General features: G+C 34.3%; 1 protein-coding gene across 1 annotated transcript in view; it reads left to right on the top strand.

The window, feature by feature from the left end:
• Positions 1–16,667, top strand: part of LOC309395426 (follistatin-related protein 5) — a 156,854-nt gene that overhangs the window by 34,855 nt on the left and 105,332 nt on the right. Inside the window, exon 3 of the mRNA XM_081959667.1 lies at positions 9,879–10,045. Within this exon, the coding sequence (XP_081815793.1) occupies positions 9,879–10,045 (167 nt within the window). The remainder of the gene's footprint in view (positions 1–9,878; positions 10,046–16,667) is intronic.

Below are 16,667 nucleotides of genomic sequence, written 5' to 3'. Positions count from 1 at the left end.
AGATCCTAATTACTGTAGCTTTATTAGCAGCTCTTTAGGAAACAAATGAAAAATCGCTGCATAAAGAATTGATAATATTTTGCCAGACAATTTATAATCAGTATTTGGAAGACGGGGTAATCTTTCCTTATCAATCTGGATTCAATCATGTCAACATATAGCCCTAATGAAGAAACAGAAAGTGTGGGAGAGACCTGAGGCTGGGGGAGTGGGTCAGAGGGAACATTTGGTATAAATCCAGATTATTTTCTAACAGTTTGATAGACTATGTTAGGCAAAGGGGGCACCAATTTATATACTCCCATTCATAATATGGTTTAAAAAGTTCAGCATTAGATTACTTAATTGTATTTTTCTTTCATACACACAAACACACACACACTATATTTGGTGTGTGTATGTGTGAGTGGGTGTGGATATGAATAGACTTTGGGGCTAAAACTGGACAACCAACTGGCCTTAATGTCAGGGGATTGAAACATTGAATTGTGAGAGGACCATACTGAAGCACATTTTCCATTTATATCAAGGAGAGTTATCTAACTTTTCACTTCCATTTTTTGCACCAGACATGCAGGAATGCTTCAGGTGCCTGTTTATGGCTTCTCTGATAAATAATACTGATAAAAATGCATATCTTGCTCTCAAGGGGAAAAAAAGGAAAACACCTACTTCAGGTTGAATTTGAAAACATGTTACGTTATCTTATCTCTTCACCTCCTCTGTATTAGTCCCCCTTTTTTTATCAGACTTGGAAAGAGGAGCCGCAGTATCTGACTGGAATCAATGTCGCTCTTGATTCAGACAGTTCTTTTCCATTTTTCTAAACAGAACAGTGTTTTAACCAAAAATAAAAAGCTATTTGGCCTTGTGTATAGAAAACAACAGTTGCTCTTGAAGTTATATATGTCAGTACTCAAGCTCTTCTAAATGTGAAGATAATACGCTTATATATGAAAAAATATATACTAAATGTAGTAAATGTAGTGTTTATGTATTATGTCATTTTGTAAGGGTCAACTTTATAATTAATGGAGGTCAGATAAAGTAGCTATGTGCACAAAGACACTTTATATCTAATGGAAGAGAATGCATAGTTTGATATAGTGGGATACAGTTCATGTCAATGCCTGGCCTTTTCTGAAGCTGTATTTCTTTGTGAAGGAAGTGTCATTTTTCAAATATAGGAATGTGAAGTACTTTGAATCTAAAGCAAAAATGGTGCTATGAATCCAAAGCTGTTAAGTACATATTTTCTGGGGATCCTATGGCTGTCAAATAGATAGATGGTATTTATTTATTTATTTATTTATTTATTTATTTATTTATTTATTTATTTATTTATTTATTTATTTATTTATTTATTTATTTATTTATTTATTTATTTATTTATTTATTTATTTATTTATTTATTTATTTATTTATTTTTTATTATTTATTTATTTATTTATTTATTATCTATCTATTCATTTATTTATTATCTATTTATTTATTATCTATTTATTTATTATTTTATTTTATTATTTTTTTATTTTATTTTATTTTATTTCATTTCATTATTTCATTTTATTTTATTTCATTTCATTATTTCATTATTTCATTTCATTTTATTTTATTATATTTTATTATTTTATTTTATTTTATTATTTTATTTTATTTTATTTTATTTTATTTTATTTTATTTTATTTTATTTTATTTTATTTTATTTTATTTTATTTTATTTTATTTTATTTTATTTTATTTTATTATATTATATTTTATTTATTTATGGAAGAGGTACCAAAATGGCAGCTTGTACACATACCTTCTTTAAAGCCTCTTTTTAGCAACAAATCTAAAGTGCTGCTTTTCTTTTTTTCTTTCCCCATCTCCATTACTCTATAGGCTTCCTTTTTATAAAAAAAAAATTCAAAAGGCCCAATGTTATAATATCTTCCTTGGGGATTAAACTGAGGGCTGGGAAACTGGATATCACTAAATAGAGAGGGAGACTCCTTCAGGAGAAGAGAGCTCTCATACACTCCTTAGTCATCTTTATAACTGAAGTAAGTGCAATGAGCATGGATCCATTCACTGATAATTTCACAATTTTTAAATTCTCTGTTGAAAAAAAAAAACTTTGGGGAAGTAATCCCCATCAAATAGAATAAGAATAAACTCCCCCAACCCTATGTATCCAGAAACAGCAGGGCAAAAATTTATGCATCTTTTTCCACTAAACTTGTATTTATTATTTGCTGTTAAGCTTTAGGCTGCCTTTTTTTCTGTTTGAGAAAGCAAAAGGAGGTTTTTGGATTCATGGGATTGCTTATCTATTAACAAATACTGATTTATCTTGGATGGTTTGGTATTACTGTTTCTTGTAAGTCACTTATCGCTACTGGGGAATTACATTTTGAAATGTAACCTTCAGTAGTTCAAGCTATCTGTCTTGTAAAATGAAATTTTCCATAATGGGGGGGGAGGGGAAGTATTTAAACAGAAATAAATATTTATTTGAAGGGGTCCTTACATATTGCTAATACTTTTTTTAAGGAGAACGATTATAAACAGTTATAAAAAGTTAGCTATACACAGTGGAAGGGCATTAACAGAATAAAAACAAAGAAAGTGTGAACAATCTTCCTTTTCTGTAATCAGTGTTAATGTCATAGTTCTGTTTTGCATATCTATTATTTATAATATATAATATTTAAATACCAATTAAAGTTTCCTCCTTGACACAATGAATGTTAGAGTTATAATTATGTATCTAGTCATTCATTCAAACAATATTTGTTTGTTTTTACTTCAATGCTACCAAGTCCATGCTGACTCTGGGCAGTAAAAGCAAAACACATAGAATAAAATTAGTAGAAATATAATAAGGAAAATAAATAGAAATTCCAGATTAGAGCAGAACATAAAAGACATATGATAAATATATTTAAAACCTATCCTATCCCAATGCCTGAGAGAATAGCCACGTTTTTAGTCCTTTTACAATGCCAATAGAGTGGAAACCAAATGGTCTAAGGGGAAATCTCATTTCTGAAGGCAGTTGCTATGACAGCTTGCTTCCTGGGTACTAAAAGATGACACTGTTTGATCAAGGAGAAACAGCACCTGTTGGCTTTTACTAACAAAGAAGCATCCATGGGAGACAGGTAGTTCTCTGTAGGGCTTTATAAGTAATAATCAGCACATTGAATCTCACTTGGGAGTTTACTGGAAATCAGTGCAACTCATAAAGTATCATGTGGGCATATTAGGGCACTGGTTAGATGCATTTCTTGTATTTCGCCTTGTGGTATTGTTTTGTTCTGTTCTTAAATAAAAGGTATATTTTTATCAGCCCTCTCAAACTACCTACAGAAAAAAAACATAAATATTGGTTTTGGTTTTGCTTCAGTTTTAAGCCCAATATAGAATAAGGTTTATTAATGCATAGATGCATAAGAAATCTTATTTTCTTCTTTACAGTACAGACATTTGCATACAGATAAACAATAGTTACACTTTTGAATCCCCATGCTTGCTTAATATTATGTTGGTATCCATTTTTTTTTCTTATGAAGGACTTCTGCAGAACAATCCATTTTTGGGAAAGACAGTTCCCAGGCAATAAGTGAATAAATAAAATGGAGAAAGGTGTTATGTCATACTCCATTAATTACCAGATGGAATTATATACAGTATTCATACACATGATACTCATGGATTAAAAGGGGAAAAATCTCTGTGCGAGGAAGGGGAGGCATGAGAATTAAAATATAATTTATTATTTTGCTACCTTAAAAGTGTTTCAGTCATCTGGCACTAGCAGGTAATCAGTGCCCAATGTTTTATAGCTCTGGTCTTTTGCCCAGCACCTTATCTACATTCCAAGCCCAGGGCAGATGTTACTTTTCTCTGGGTAGCTCTGTATTAGTATGCAGGGTGTTCTATCATAGCCCTAAACACCTATAGTTAACATTGTTAATGAATGTGTACATAATATCAATGTGCTTTTCTAAGAATGAGAAAGCGACACTCACATCCATTTCACCTGCCTTTTGTGGAGTCTGTAAAGAAAGATAATAAAGCTTCCAAACTAGCTGTATTATAGTGCAGCTCACATTTTGAAAGATCAACAATATCTAGGATAGGCATACAGGCAATATTTTCAAACCTGTTTTTATTCCAAATGTAACATTATTCTGAACTGCCATTTTAAAATTACATTTAAATTACATTTTAAAATAGGTTATTAACTTTTCTTTTCTAAATAACCTGATCTGTGTTTGCGTTCCACTCATTTTTGGTACTACATATGTTTAAAAGTGTTAAATTTCAATTGAACAAAATGGGGACTAAAAGCAAAAGGGAGCAGTAAAAGAGAAGACAGATGACCTATAATAACACCATACCTTTCTCACAATATAGAAAATGATACTAAAACTACAGAATGAAACCTAAAGAGCTATCCTATCACAGTACTGTATGGGTTTATTATTATGATTATTTCAGGTTCTTTCATTAAGAGTTTGAACCTTGCTGTAGATTATATGCAAAGGACTGTTTCTATATCATTGAAGGAGGTGATTGCTTTTAAATTACATTCTAAATAGGCAAGCTAAATGCATTCAGGCTTATTGTAGCCCTAATTCTATTTAGTCAGCTCCAATCTGGATAATGTTTGCTGGTCGAGACACAAAGGGATATTGAATAAAGGTGAATAAATAAGTGAGTTGAATAAGATAGGCAAAAATGTACAATTTTAAATTTAGTCATTATATATCTGTATAATATATTCTTCTTTTTAAATAGTTTAATAATTGAAATTCAATATATAGAAATTTTGTTATAATCGCTTTTGTTTTCATTTTGTCTTTTCTAAAATAAATATTCCATTTATTATTATTTTTCAGCAAATTGTTAACTGAAATAACCTTAAAACTTTCATGCTATTTTTTTCCTGAAACCTTGAGGAATTCATGTTTATTACAGTGGTCTTATGACAGAGATGTACAAATGTGTAATAATCTATTAAACTTTATAAAATATGTTGGCTTTAACAAGCCTGATATCATGTAAATAGATAGAAACTTACTGTCTTGATTTTAAGGAGTCCTATAAAATTCCTATATGGATTTTTTTTTTAAAATGTGTGTCTGTATGTTCATGTGTAGTTTAAATCCTGAGGAATAGATAATTTTTAAAGCTGCGTATAGTATTTAATAGTGGTGCAGTGGCCTAGAGATGAAGACGCTTGCCTCCTACTTGGAAGGTTGAGAGTTCAATCCTAGGCAGTGACAGATGTTTCTCTAGCAAGATGCAAACAGAAAATATCAGCTGCAAACTCCACATAGGCATCAGGAAGGGCATCTGGCCAGTAAACGCTCAGCTCCATTCAGTCACACGAACTCCACCCAGATACAAAGGAATTTCAGGGTCATAAAGAGAAAAAATATATACATTTTAATACTGAATAATCATTAGTGCATTTTGTTGTTATATATCAGTAATAGTAATAATTATGATATGCTTGCGAGCATGCATTTCCCATATATAGTTGAGCCACTCAATAGAATCACCACTCAACATTGTTGATATATATAGCTAAGCTTCCATAATGGAGTTTGGTCAAGACAAAAATCCCAGCATTATCACCAATGAGGGAAAAGTAGTAAAATGTGAAGAAATCAATATGGCCTATGGAAATAATATCAAGAATGTGGATGAAACAATCACTACAAATACCTGAACATCATTTAAACTGATAACATCAGGCATAGTGAAGCTAATTTTAAAAAGTTAGAAGAGAATACGTCAGGAGAGTGAAATGGATCTTAAAGTCCAAACTCAGTGGAACAAATAGCTGCAAGACAATTAACACCTGGACAGTTCCAATCATTAGACACACAGCTGGAATAATAGACTGAATTCAAGTGGAACTAAAGCCTGGCTAAAAGCTTGAGAGACGTTTTCTGAAGATGAGCTCCAGCACAAGTTCAAAAGAACAGAACGCAAAACCTCTGGTCCCAATGACCAACCCAGATCGGATTCTGCAAAAGCAGAAAAATTGAAGAAAGTGAAGGGCTAAATCTGGATGCACAAGACAAATATTTTAAGAACTAAATGCATATAAAACCAAAATTAAGAAGACAGCTGCTGCAACCTCTGCCATAAAGCTGAAGAAACAGTGGATCATCTGGTTAGCTGCTGCAAGAAGAGACTGATTACAAACAATGACATAACAAAGCAACAACAATGGTGCATTGGAAGATCTACAAGAAATACCATTTGCCTGCAAGCAAGAACTGGTGGTACCTTAAAACAGATAACATAATAGAAAATTAAGAAGCCAGTGTGCTAATGGGCTCTGGCACATTAGAATTCAAACAGGCGAGGGCATACCACATTACAGCTGAAGCTTAACAATTCTAGATAAGAAAACAAAAGTGTCTGGACAGTGGACATTGCAATAGAGTCAGCAGAAACAAACAGAAATAGAATGACTTTGGTAAAAGAAAGCAGACACCAATATACTAGATACCTTGAATGCAATCCCCAAACATCCTGACGAGTAGTTGAATGCCATTGGCATTGAGAAAATCCGCCTCAATCAATTGCAAAAGGCAGCTTTATTTGAAACAGTTTACATCCTGTAATTTACGTAATTATCTTAATAATACAATATGGTTGTATACAGAATATTTGCTCAACTAATTCTTCCCCACATCAGACTAGTAGATCCATAGTCAGTGAAGATGACTTCATGCTGCACTAATTGATAAGGGCTGACATAACCAATATAAATGTGATTGTCATTAATCAATAAAAATGTAGATAACAAACTGACCTGAAAAATTTGATTATTTTTAGCAGACAACTTACTCAATAACAGTAACAGTATAATAGAGTAGGAAGGAACTTAGAAGCCTTTTACTCCAACCTTCAAGGGAGACCCTATACCATTCAAAAAAAAAAAAAAATAGCTATCCAATCTTTTCTTAATACCCTCCAGTGATGGAGTTGATACATTGTTCTCATTGTAAGGAAATTTCTCCTTAATTCTAGGTTAGATATCTTTTTATGATGTTCCCACCGTTATTTCTTGTCTAGCCCTTAGGTGATTAGGAAAATAGGTTAAATCCCTCTTCTCTGGCAGCCCCTCAAATATTGGAAGATGACTATCAATTCACCCTTAGTCCCTTTATTAGAGTAGACATACCTAGTTCTTGCAACCATTCATTGTATGTTTTATCTCCAAGCTCCCAATCATCTTTGTTGCTCTTCTCTGCACTCTTTCTAGAGTCTCAACAACTTTTTTGTATTGTGGTGACCAAAACTGGATGCCGTATTTCATAATCTCATTTTTCAGAATTTCCCAATCTTCTTAAGTTGTTTTCCCCTTTTAAGATTTCCTTGGATGGAATTAGCTCTCACTAAGTTTATTTGAATCAGCTCTCTTAAAATTTAATATACTAATTTGACTTAGTTCTATTATTTGTGCCTGGCATATGTTGAATTCCAGTATCACATGTTCACTCTCCACCAAAGTTTCCATAATTTCAATCTCCTCTATCATTTTATTTCCGTTAGTAAGAATTAAGTTCAATATAATTGAGCCTCTAGTTCCCGTCTCTATCTTTGTTCAGCAATTTTGTATACTAGGTCTTCATATAGAATTTTAGATTTATTTTCTGTTTGATTTAAAGCACATATGGATGTTTCTTTTGACATCCCAGTTTAGTGCATTTGCAACCTATATGTCAAAATTGTATTTTATCACTCTTTGATAAATTAAACAGGTTAGATGAGAGATTATACTGATTGTTTAAATTATAAAATAGCTAAAAATGGAACAATTTTTCATTGTAATCATACTTTCTCTGACAATCTCCACTCTTCTTGGAGTTTCATTTAATATTGATTTCAAAACATCTTGTGATAAAATAAATATTTTTTTTCCATGGCACAATTTACAAATGGAGACCACACAATCGAACAATGCTGGAGACAAATCACAAGGTTCTACCCAATGAAAGAGAGTAAAAACAGGCATTGGTATAATAAATGCTGATTAGCAATAATGTTGAATCACACCGTATTTTTCAGAGTATAAGACGCACCTTTTTTCCTCAAAAAAGAGGCTGAAAATCTGGGTGTGTCTTATACATCGAATACAGCATTTTTTGCCTCCCAAAGCGCTGCCCCTTCACCAAAATGGTCGTGCATACTCTTGAAGGTTTTTAGAGACCTCCTGGGGGCTGGGGAGGGCAGAAATGAGCAAAAAACATCCTCCCCAAATTTGTTTGCCCCCCCCCCCCCAAGAGCAGCACTTTATAAGCCTCCATAAGGCTATGCATGTAATTTATTTGACAAAAAATGGGTCCATTTTATGCTTGTTTTTGGCCTCCCACCACCCCAGGAGCACTCTGCAAGCCCCCCGCCCCAAAACTATTCATGCTTTTTTTTTAAAAAAAGTGCCCGTTTTCACAACAGGCCATTTTTGGGAGGTTTGCAGAGTGCAAAAACTTTTTTTTTCCTTTTGGAAAGCTCTATAACTGATTTATGAGAATTATATTGATCAAGTGCTGTGCCAGCAGAAACAAAGTCTTATGTGCTGCAGATTGTCAACGATTTACTTCACCACCACATGGATAAATGCACCTGGAAACATCTACCTACTTACTTATTCTCTCTCCCCCCTCCTTAATGTATTTCTGTCTCTCTCTCTCTCTCCCTCTATCTACCTACCGACCGACCTATTCTCTCTCTCTCCCTACCTATCTACTGTATTTGTCTCCCGTTCTATCTACCTACATACCTACCTATTCTCTCTCTCCTTACCTATCTACCGTATTTCTCTCTCTCTATCCTTCTACCTACCAACTCACCTACTCCCCCTCTCTCGCCCTATCTACTGTATTTTTCTCTCTCTCTTTCTATTTCTATTTCTCTATCCCTCTACCTACATCCTCTCTCTCTCTTTTTCCCTACCTACTTACTGTATTTATCGATCTATTCTATTTCTCTCTCTCTCTATTTCTTTATCTACTTACCTAACTACCTAACTACTCTCTCTCTCTCTCCCTACCTACCTACTATATTTCTCTTTCTTTCTCTCCCTCTCCATCCCTCTATCTACCTACCTACTTTTTAAAAAAAAATCCTGTTCAAAATGTGCGTCTTATACTCCGGTGTGTCTTATATTCTGAAAAATATGGTAATACTGGTTAAAATTTCTGATTATACTGGTAAAATGGAAGTTACAAGTTCTGATATAAGATCACTTGTGAGCTAGTATCTGCAAATGCCTAAGCAAGCTAATAAGGATGCTGACTTTAGTTTAAGAGGCTCTGGTAGTGTGGAGTATTGGCTTGGGTATTTGTTTTACTCCTTCAAACATTAACAAAATAAAAAGTATTAAATTACAGGAGTAAGCATAGAATAATGTTGACCGTTTTAGAATTCAATGTATTCTTGTGGACTGCAGCCAATTTGTTGTCCATAGGTTTGCCTTTTTCATGGAAATGAGTGAGTGTAATATTAATATCACAAAATGTACAGTATAAAAGTCATAGGGGTACAATTCTCTAAGACCTTACATCTCTGTAATGTGTATCCTACATTATCCCTTTCTCCTTAAGCTTATCTTGCATCCTAGAGATAGATATTCTGGACTGCCCCCACCCCAAAAAAAAAAACCCATTCAGCTGCTAGAGGGCAATTACATGCTATTTTTAAAATTATTATCTTGCTGCCATTAGTTATTTTTATAACCCAGGTGTGGTGTCTTAGACTTGAGTAAGCTAAAAAATAAGGTGAGATAGAGCTTCAAACTGGATATTTCTTTAGGTATAGACCTTCTATGTGCAAATTGGCATTAAATGCAATATATCTTTTACAGAAGTAATACAACTGAGCCTGCCAGAAGATCAGAAAGTAAGCATTACGGCTGCGATAGTTGGACAAAGTGCAGTTCTAAGTTGTGCCATTCAGGGCACCTTGAGACCTCCAATCATCTGGAAGCGGAACAATGTCGCTCTGAAGAGTTTAGATTTAGAAGACATCAATGTAAGTGATTAAGGGCAATCTATTGACCTTTTTTAATAGAAGTATAATTACATTTTTGCCATTCTAACTAGAGCAATCACATATGTTAAATCAAGATGTGGGCCTGATTCAAATTCAAGTAATAAAATTTAAGGACACATTAAGCAATATATATATATATATATATATATATATATATATATATATATATATATATATATATATATATATATATATATATATATATATATATATATATATATATATATATATATATATATATATATATATATATATATATATATATATATATATATATATATATATATATATATATATATATATATATATATATATATATATATATATATATATATATATATATCATTTTTTTACATTTTCTATGTGTGGAAAATGGATTTCCATTTTCCATAGGTGGGAGTGGGGAAATCACATTAAGGCATACTTTAAACTTACCTAAACAGTTACTTGGCTTTCATGAATTATACGATTGCCAAAACAAGAGGTTTTTTTCCCCATGGGAAATGCCTAGGAAATCAAAGAATTTAGCAGGATAATGAACCCATAGTTTGCTTGCTAATAGCAATGGCTATTATTCTCAAATAGGAAAATTGTAACACGTGGTCTTCAGATTTCATTCATATTATTGTATCTCAGAAATTTAGAATCAAGTTACAACATATATGTCATTAAAGCCACATAGAGTCCCTTGATAGGGGAGATGGGCATAAAAATTTAATAAATATAACAAAACAAAGCAAAATAAAATAATAAATAAAACAAACCTTTCCATCATAGTACCTTGCATAGCTAAGAAAAAAACTCATTCTTTCACAATGGGTCTAAAATTCTTACAATCTTTTATAAATATATTTATAAAATCAAATTTATATGCAGATATTGTTAAACTTAGAGCATTCTACTCATATCACACTTTTGTTAACTACATTGGATCTGGAGCTTTGCATTGACATGATGCAGCTCTTATTTTCATAATAGGTTTGGATCTTTTTGTATGAGCATCTGGAAATAGCTATGGAACTGCCTGATATGCCTAGATATACACATATAATCCATCTTCTATTGAAATTAAAATTCAGCATACAGACAAGCAGACTCTTTACTTTTGGCACATCCTTTCCAGTGTATTTCAATAAGCACATCAGATGGCTGGCTGATACAATTTTATGCATAATTCTGGGCTATTCTCTGTGATAACATTATCTAAAATCCCTCTCTATGGGAGATAGGCAGTTAAGATTTTATATATATAAAATCTTTTACACACACACACACACACACACACACACACACACACAGAGGTCTTGTTTTATTTGGGTCTTTTCCCATGTAAGCTTGAAATTGTCTTGGCAATGTTTCGGTGAGGTCCCGCTCGCCATCTTCAGGCTGGTGTTTTCGGCTTCGTGCTTGTGCAAGTAAGGCATGGTCAGAGCTGTTGTATTTTTATAAATCTTGGTAGGAAGGTGTGAAGTGCTGGCTTTGTTGCTGTAAGTGGGTTGATTGGCTGTGTAGTTGCATCCTGATTGGTAGATAGAGTTGATGTTTGTAGATTGGTCAGCTGTTTCGTATCATTCTGTGTGGGTGAGGTGCTGGCTGTGTGTCCGTTGTTCTTTTGTGTTGTAATGACCTGGGTGGTGGGTGGGGTTTGTTTGTTGACTAGGGCTGATTCTGAAGATGAGGGTCTTGGCTACAGAGTTGATCTGTGCAGGGTGGTGATGGGATTATGCGTTTAAGTAGTGGTTGGTGTGTGTTTTTCTCTGGGAGATGGTGTGTCCTAGGGAGCCATTAGGTTTTTTGTAGATTAGGACATCCAGGAAGGGAAGTTGGTTGTTTGCTTCTATTTCCATAGTAAATTGTATTTTGGGGTGTAGGCTGTTGAGATGTGTGAGGAAGTTGTCCAGTTTTTCCTTCCTGTGTGGCCAAATCACGAAACTGTCTGCTGGGAGAATGATTATGTTGTTGTATTTCCTCAAGTTGGTGAGTGCTTTTTGTTCTTCTTTGTGTAAATTGCTTCTGGGTGGATTGCTGGAGCAGAAGTTGTCCAGTTTTTACTTCCTGTGTGGCCAAATCATGAAACTGTCATCAACATATCTAAGCCAGAGTTTGGGTTTGTGTTCAGATTTATCTAAGGCATTGGTTTCAAAATGTTCCATGTGTAGGTTTGTGATGATGAGTGAGAGGGGTGATCCCATAGGTGTTCCTTCTATCTGTGTGTATCTTTGTCCATTGTGGATGAAGTATGTGTTGGTTAGGCAGTGGTTGTCAGATCTAGGATGTGCTTAGGGGGGTTGTATTTGTTTTGGTTAGCTGTCAAGGCTTCTTTAATAGGCACTTGGGTGAAGACGGATATGACATCGAAGCTCACAAGTAGGTCGCTGGGTTGTAGGTTTTGTTTCTTTATTGCTTTTATGAAGTGGAGTGAGTTTTGTACATGTGAGGTGATGGATTCTGTGTAAGGCTGAAGTTGTTTGGCAAGAAATTTGGCAAGATTCTGTAGAGGTGAACCTATGGAGCTGACTATGGGTCTGAGTGGTTTTTTTCCAGGTAGGGGTGGGGTCTGTGTTTAGAGGTTTGTAAGCAGGGTCTTGAAGTAGGTTGGATAGTTTGGCTTGGTAGTCAGATGTGTTCATCACCACAGTGGCATTACCTTTGTCTGCTGGGAGAATGATTATGTTGTTGTATTTCCTCAAGTTGGTGAATGCTTTTTGTTCTTCTTTATGTAAGTTGCTTCTGGATGGATTGCTGGAGCAGAAGAAGTTGGTGACTTCAAGTCTGATTTTATTGCCTTCATCTGGGTTGATTTTGGTGAACGTAGCTTCAACTCCACATATGATGTTTTCAGTGGGGAAGCATTTGGGGGCGACTTGGAAAGGACATTGGTTTCTGCTATGGTGAGGGTCCTGTCTGATATGTTATGTACTTTTTGTTTCATGAGTTGCTGTGGAGGGGGGTTGGGCTTCTGGTGTTTTTCTAGTCTGTGGAGTTTGTTGGTGTGTGTGTCTGTCTTGTGGGAGGTTTCTATTTCGACTCTCCAGAGGGCTAGTTGTTTGGATTTGTCCCAGAGTGCTGGGTGGATTTTGTTACTGAGTTTGAGATGAAGAGTGAGTAGATCCCTGTTGGTTTGGTCTAGTAGGAATCTTTTCCTGTAGAGTTCGTTTCTGATTAGGGCTAATTCAGTTGTTTTCAGGATCCTTTTGGTGGCTGAGGTTTTAGAATGGAATTTTAGTTGGAAGCATGTGGGAATCACGTTTTTGTCTTGGCAGTTGCGTAGGAATGTGAGGTCACATAAGATGGTGGCTCTTCGGACTTTGAGTTTCTCGTAGTCCTGGTCAGCAGGAAGGTTTTCTCCTTGTAGAGGTAAGACATTTGTTTTCGTAGATTTTCACAGGTACAGGTATGCAGGGCTTGACGTATTCAGGTCTTTTCCCATGTAAGATTGAGAGTATCTTGGTGATGTTTCAATGAGGTCCTATTCGCCATCTGAAAACTGAATTACACACTCTCACAAACATATTAATTAAGTTCATGGTCAAAGCATCTACCAGGAAATTTTGGAGCACTTCATGCTTCCTTCTGCAGACGAGCTTTATGGGATGCTGACTTCATTTTCCAGTAGGACTTGGCATCTGCCCACACTGCCAAAAGCACCAAAACCTGGTTCAATGACTGTGGGATTACTGTGCTTGATTGACCAGCAAACTCTCTTGACCTGAAACCCATAGAGAATCTATGGGGCATTGCCAAGAGAAAGATGAGACACATGAGACCGAACAACGCAGAAGAGCTGAAGGTCGCTATTGAAGCATCCTGGTCTTCCATAACACCTCAGCTGTGCCACAGGCTGATAGCTTCCATGCTATGCCACATTGAGGCAGTAATTGCTGCAAAAGGGGCCCAAACCAAGTACTGAGTACAAAGCATGCGTATACTTTTCAGAGGTCCGATATTGTTCTATGTACAATCCTTGTTTTATTGATTGCATGTAATATTCTAATTTTCTGAGATGGTGGATTTGGGATTTTCATGAGCTGTAAGCCATAATCATCACCATAATGACAAATCACGGCTTGAACTATCTTGCTTTGCATGTAATGAGTCAATCTCATATATTAGTTTCACCTTTTAAGTTGCATTACTGAAATAAATGAACTTTTGCACGATATTCTAATTTTTCGAGTTTCACCTGTATATGTTGCTGAAAGATTTTTTTCACCTAACATCATAATTACTCTCAACAATAACAGTAAGGACTCACCAAAGCACCATGTTTTCACATTGTTGTTGGATGACATTGTCCTGACAGATTTATATATTAATCCAGGTTACACTTTTCCCCATTAATATAAGCTTCCAAGTTTTTTAAATACCATAAACTATTATTATATTTGTATATTTATCAATTAAAAACACAAAACTTTTTTCCTTATTCTATACCTCAATCATATGCCTCAATCATGGAAGTTTTTCTAAATGTGCTTTATTTTTCAGCAATGATTAAAGCATAATGTTAGAAAACTTTTATAGCATCATGTAACAAATATTTTTAACCCAGGATAATTTTGATCTGCTTTTTGATCTCAAGTAGAACATAAATTGATGACTGACATGAAAGCCTTGACAACATCACTTGCTAAACGTTAGGACTATCATTTACTTCAAAGCAAATGATGAATTTTTGTGAGTACCTTGTTGCTTTTGACCATGAAATTAATTGGAGCCATCAACTCCTGGAGAAAAATTAGGAATGAAATAGAAACATGTATGGAAAATTTTTTCCAACAAGAAGACAGAACATAAGATATATTTTTAAATAGTTTGAGTATGATGCCTTTCCTAATTAGAAGATTTGGCACTCTTTCCTGTCAAGGAACCATGCTGATTTCTATTACTGAGTCTTTTTAGTTAGCGGTGCATTTTAAGTACTTGTTCAAATTCAGGATCTGACTCTTTATTCCCTGAATTGGTACTAACTGTATGGGGTCTAAGGGCATTATGCTCAGGTGTCTAACAGTTTATTGACTTCCCACCTGTGAGTCTATCAAGTGGTTCTCTTCAGCTTCAGAATCAGATTGTCCATGACAAGAATGGAATTGAGAACTGCAGTTTGTATTTTTCTTTTTGAATCTACAATATGTATTTAAAGAAATTTAACAGGCCAATGAACCTGCTTGCAAATAGCAATAGCTGTTGTTTTCAGATAGGAAAATTGTAACATTTGCTTTTCAGATTTAATTCATGTTATTTTATCTCAGAAATTTAGGATCAAGTTACAAGTAGACTTTTATTTGATTCTAGATTTGATCTCTGTCTTGCCATTGATATACTTGATCCCTTTCCCTCCTCTGTTGTAAAGAGAACAAGGATTTGGATGTAGACAGTAGTTAATGCCTTCTTGTGACTTACGCTGTTTCCAAAAAATTTGGACTGCTATTCGACTATATGGTAAATTATTCCTTCAGGAAAAAAAACAATTGCTAGTCAGATTTGTATCATCAAAGATCCCCTGAAGAATTTTTCAAAATTTGTTCCCACTAAAAAAAACAATTTAATTTAGACAATGGCCTTAATCCTCGTGGTTTCAGCAGAGTTTATTCATTAGTAAGTAACCATTGGAGGGCAGTCTGGTGTACATTATTTTATTTTTAACCATTTATTCATGCAGTGGTTGCTAGAAAAAAATATTAAAAAGCAGAGAGCTGAATAAATCATTTCAGTGCATACCTCTAAAATTAAGATACAATCTACTTTAGAGTTTTTAATCTTGAACAAAGAGTAATGTTGATACGACTGGTATAGTCGATCAGATAAGTAAAACTGAATTTTGTGAGTATCCTAGTTACAGTTTGTAAAGTGTATCTGAAAGTGTAACTAACTTTTATTTTGCATGTAGTTGGGGCTTTTGTTGCAGTGCTATTATGAATTAAATACCCTCTTAAATTTTGACACCTAATATAGTTTCCAGCTTTGAATTTTTGTGCACAGAGCTGTGATGAAGTCATTTCTTTATTTTTTGCTTAAATAGAAATTAAAGCCCAAGGGAACAGCAGAGTAATTGGATAACTCCACTGAGGAGAACTGGGCTTCTAAATTGGATTGGGGAACAGAGATGCGGAGCTTCAAATGAATTTATTCAGAGAATGCGCTATACAGTGATTTGTGCAGTACTTTACCTATTCATTTGTGGCTCTTTCAAAGGCAATTTCAGCCTTTTAAAAGTCTGTGCTCTGATACAACTATTTATAACTCTAGAGATGGTAAGCTTGCTTTTGAGCTCCACATAAATTACAAACTACGGTACATTTGTTTAGCAGCGATAGCTGACTTTGCATCACATGACAAAAGCCACACGTACATGTATTTTCTGGCACGGCATGTCATCAGTGACATAATTATACTAATCGTATCAGGATAAATGATCAGAAAAGGAAGGCAAATAATAGGTGACAAAGAATGCTATCTAGAACATTTGTGTCTTATAGAAAGATGATTTATTTTTGTTTTGTTTTACTGTATCAGATGAAAGAGTGGGCAACATCCACAAAAATGAAATGAACTTTTGCAAGTATTTTAGATTGATTTAGAGATATGAAGAGATATATTA

This window comes from Natrix helvetica (assembly GCF_964273705.1).
Source record: "Natrix helvetica genome assembly, chromosome: 7".
NCBI classification, from domain to species: domain Eukaryota; kingdom Metazoa; phylum Chordata; class Lepidosauria; order Squamata; family Natricidae; genus Natrix; species Natrix helvetica.
Note: the sequence above shows the minus strand (reverse complement) of the source record. Positions and strands in the feature narration are given on the sequence as shown.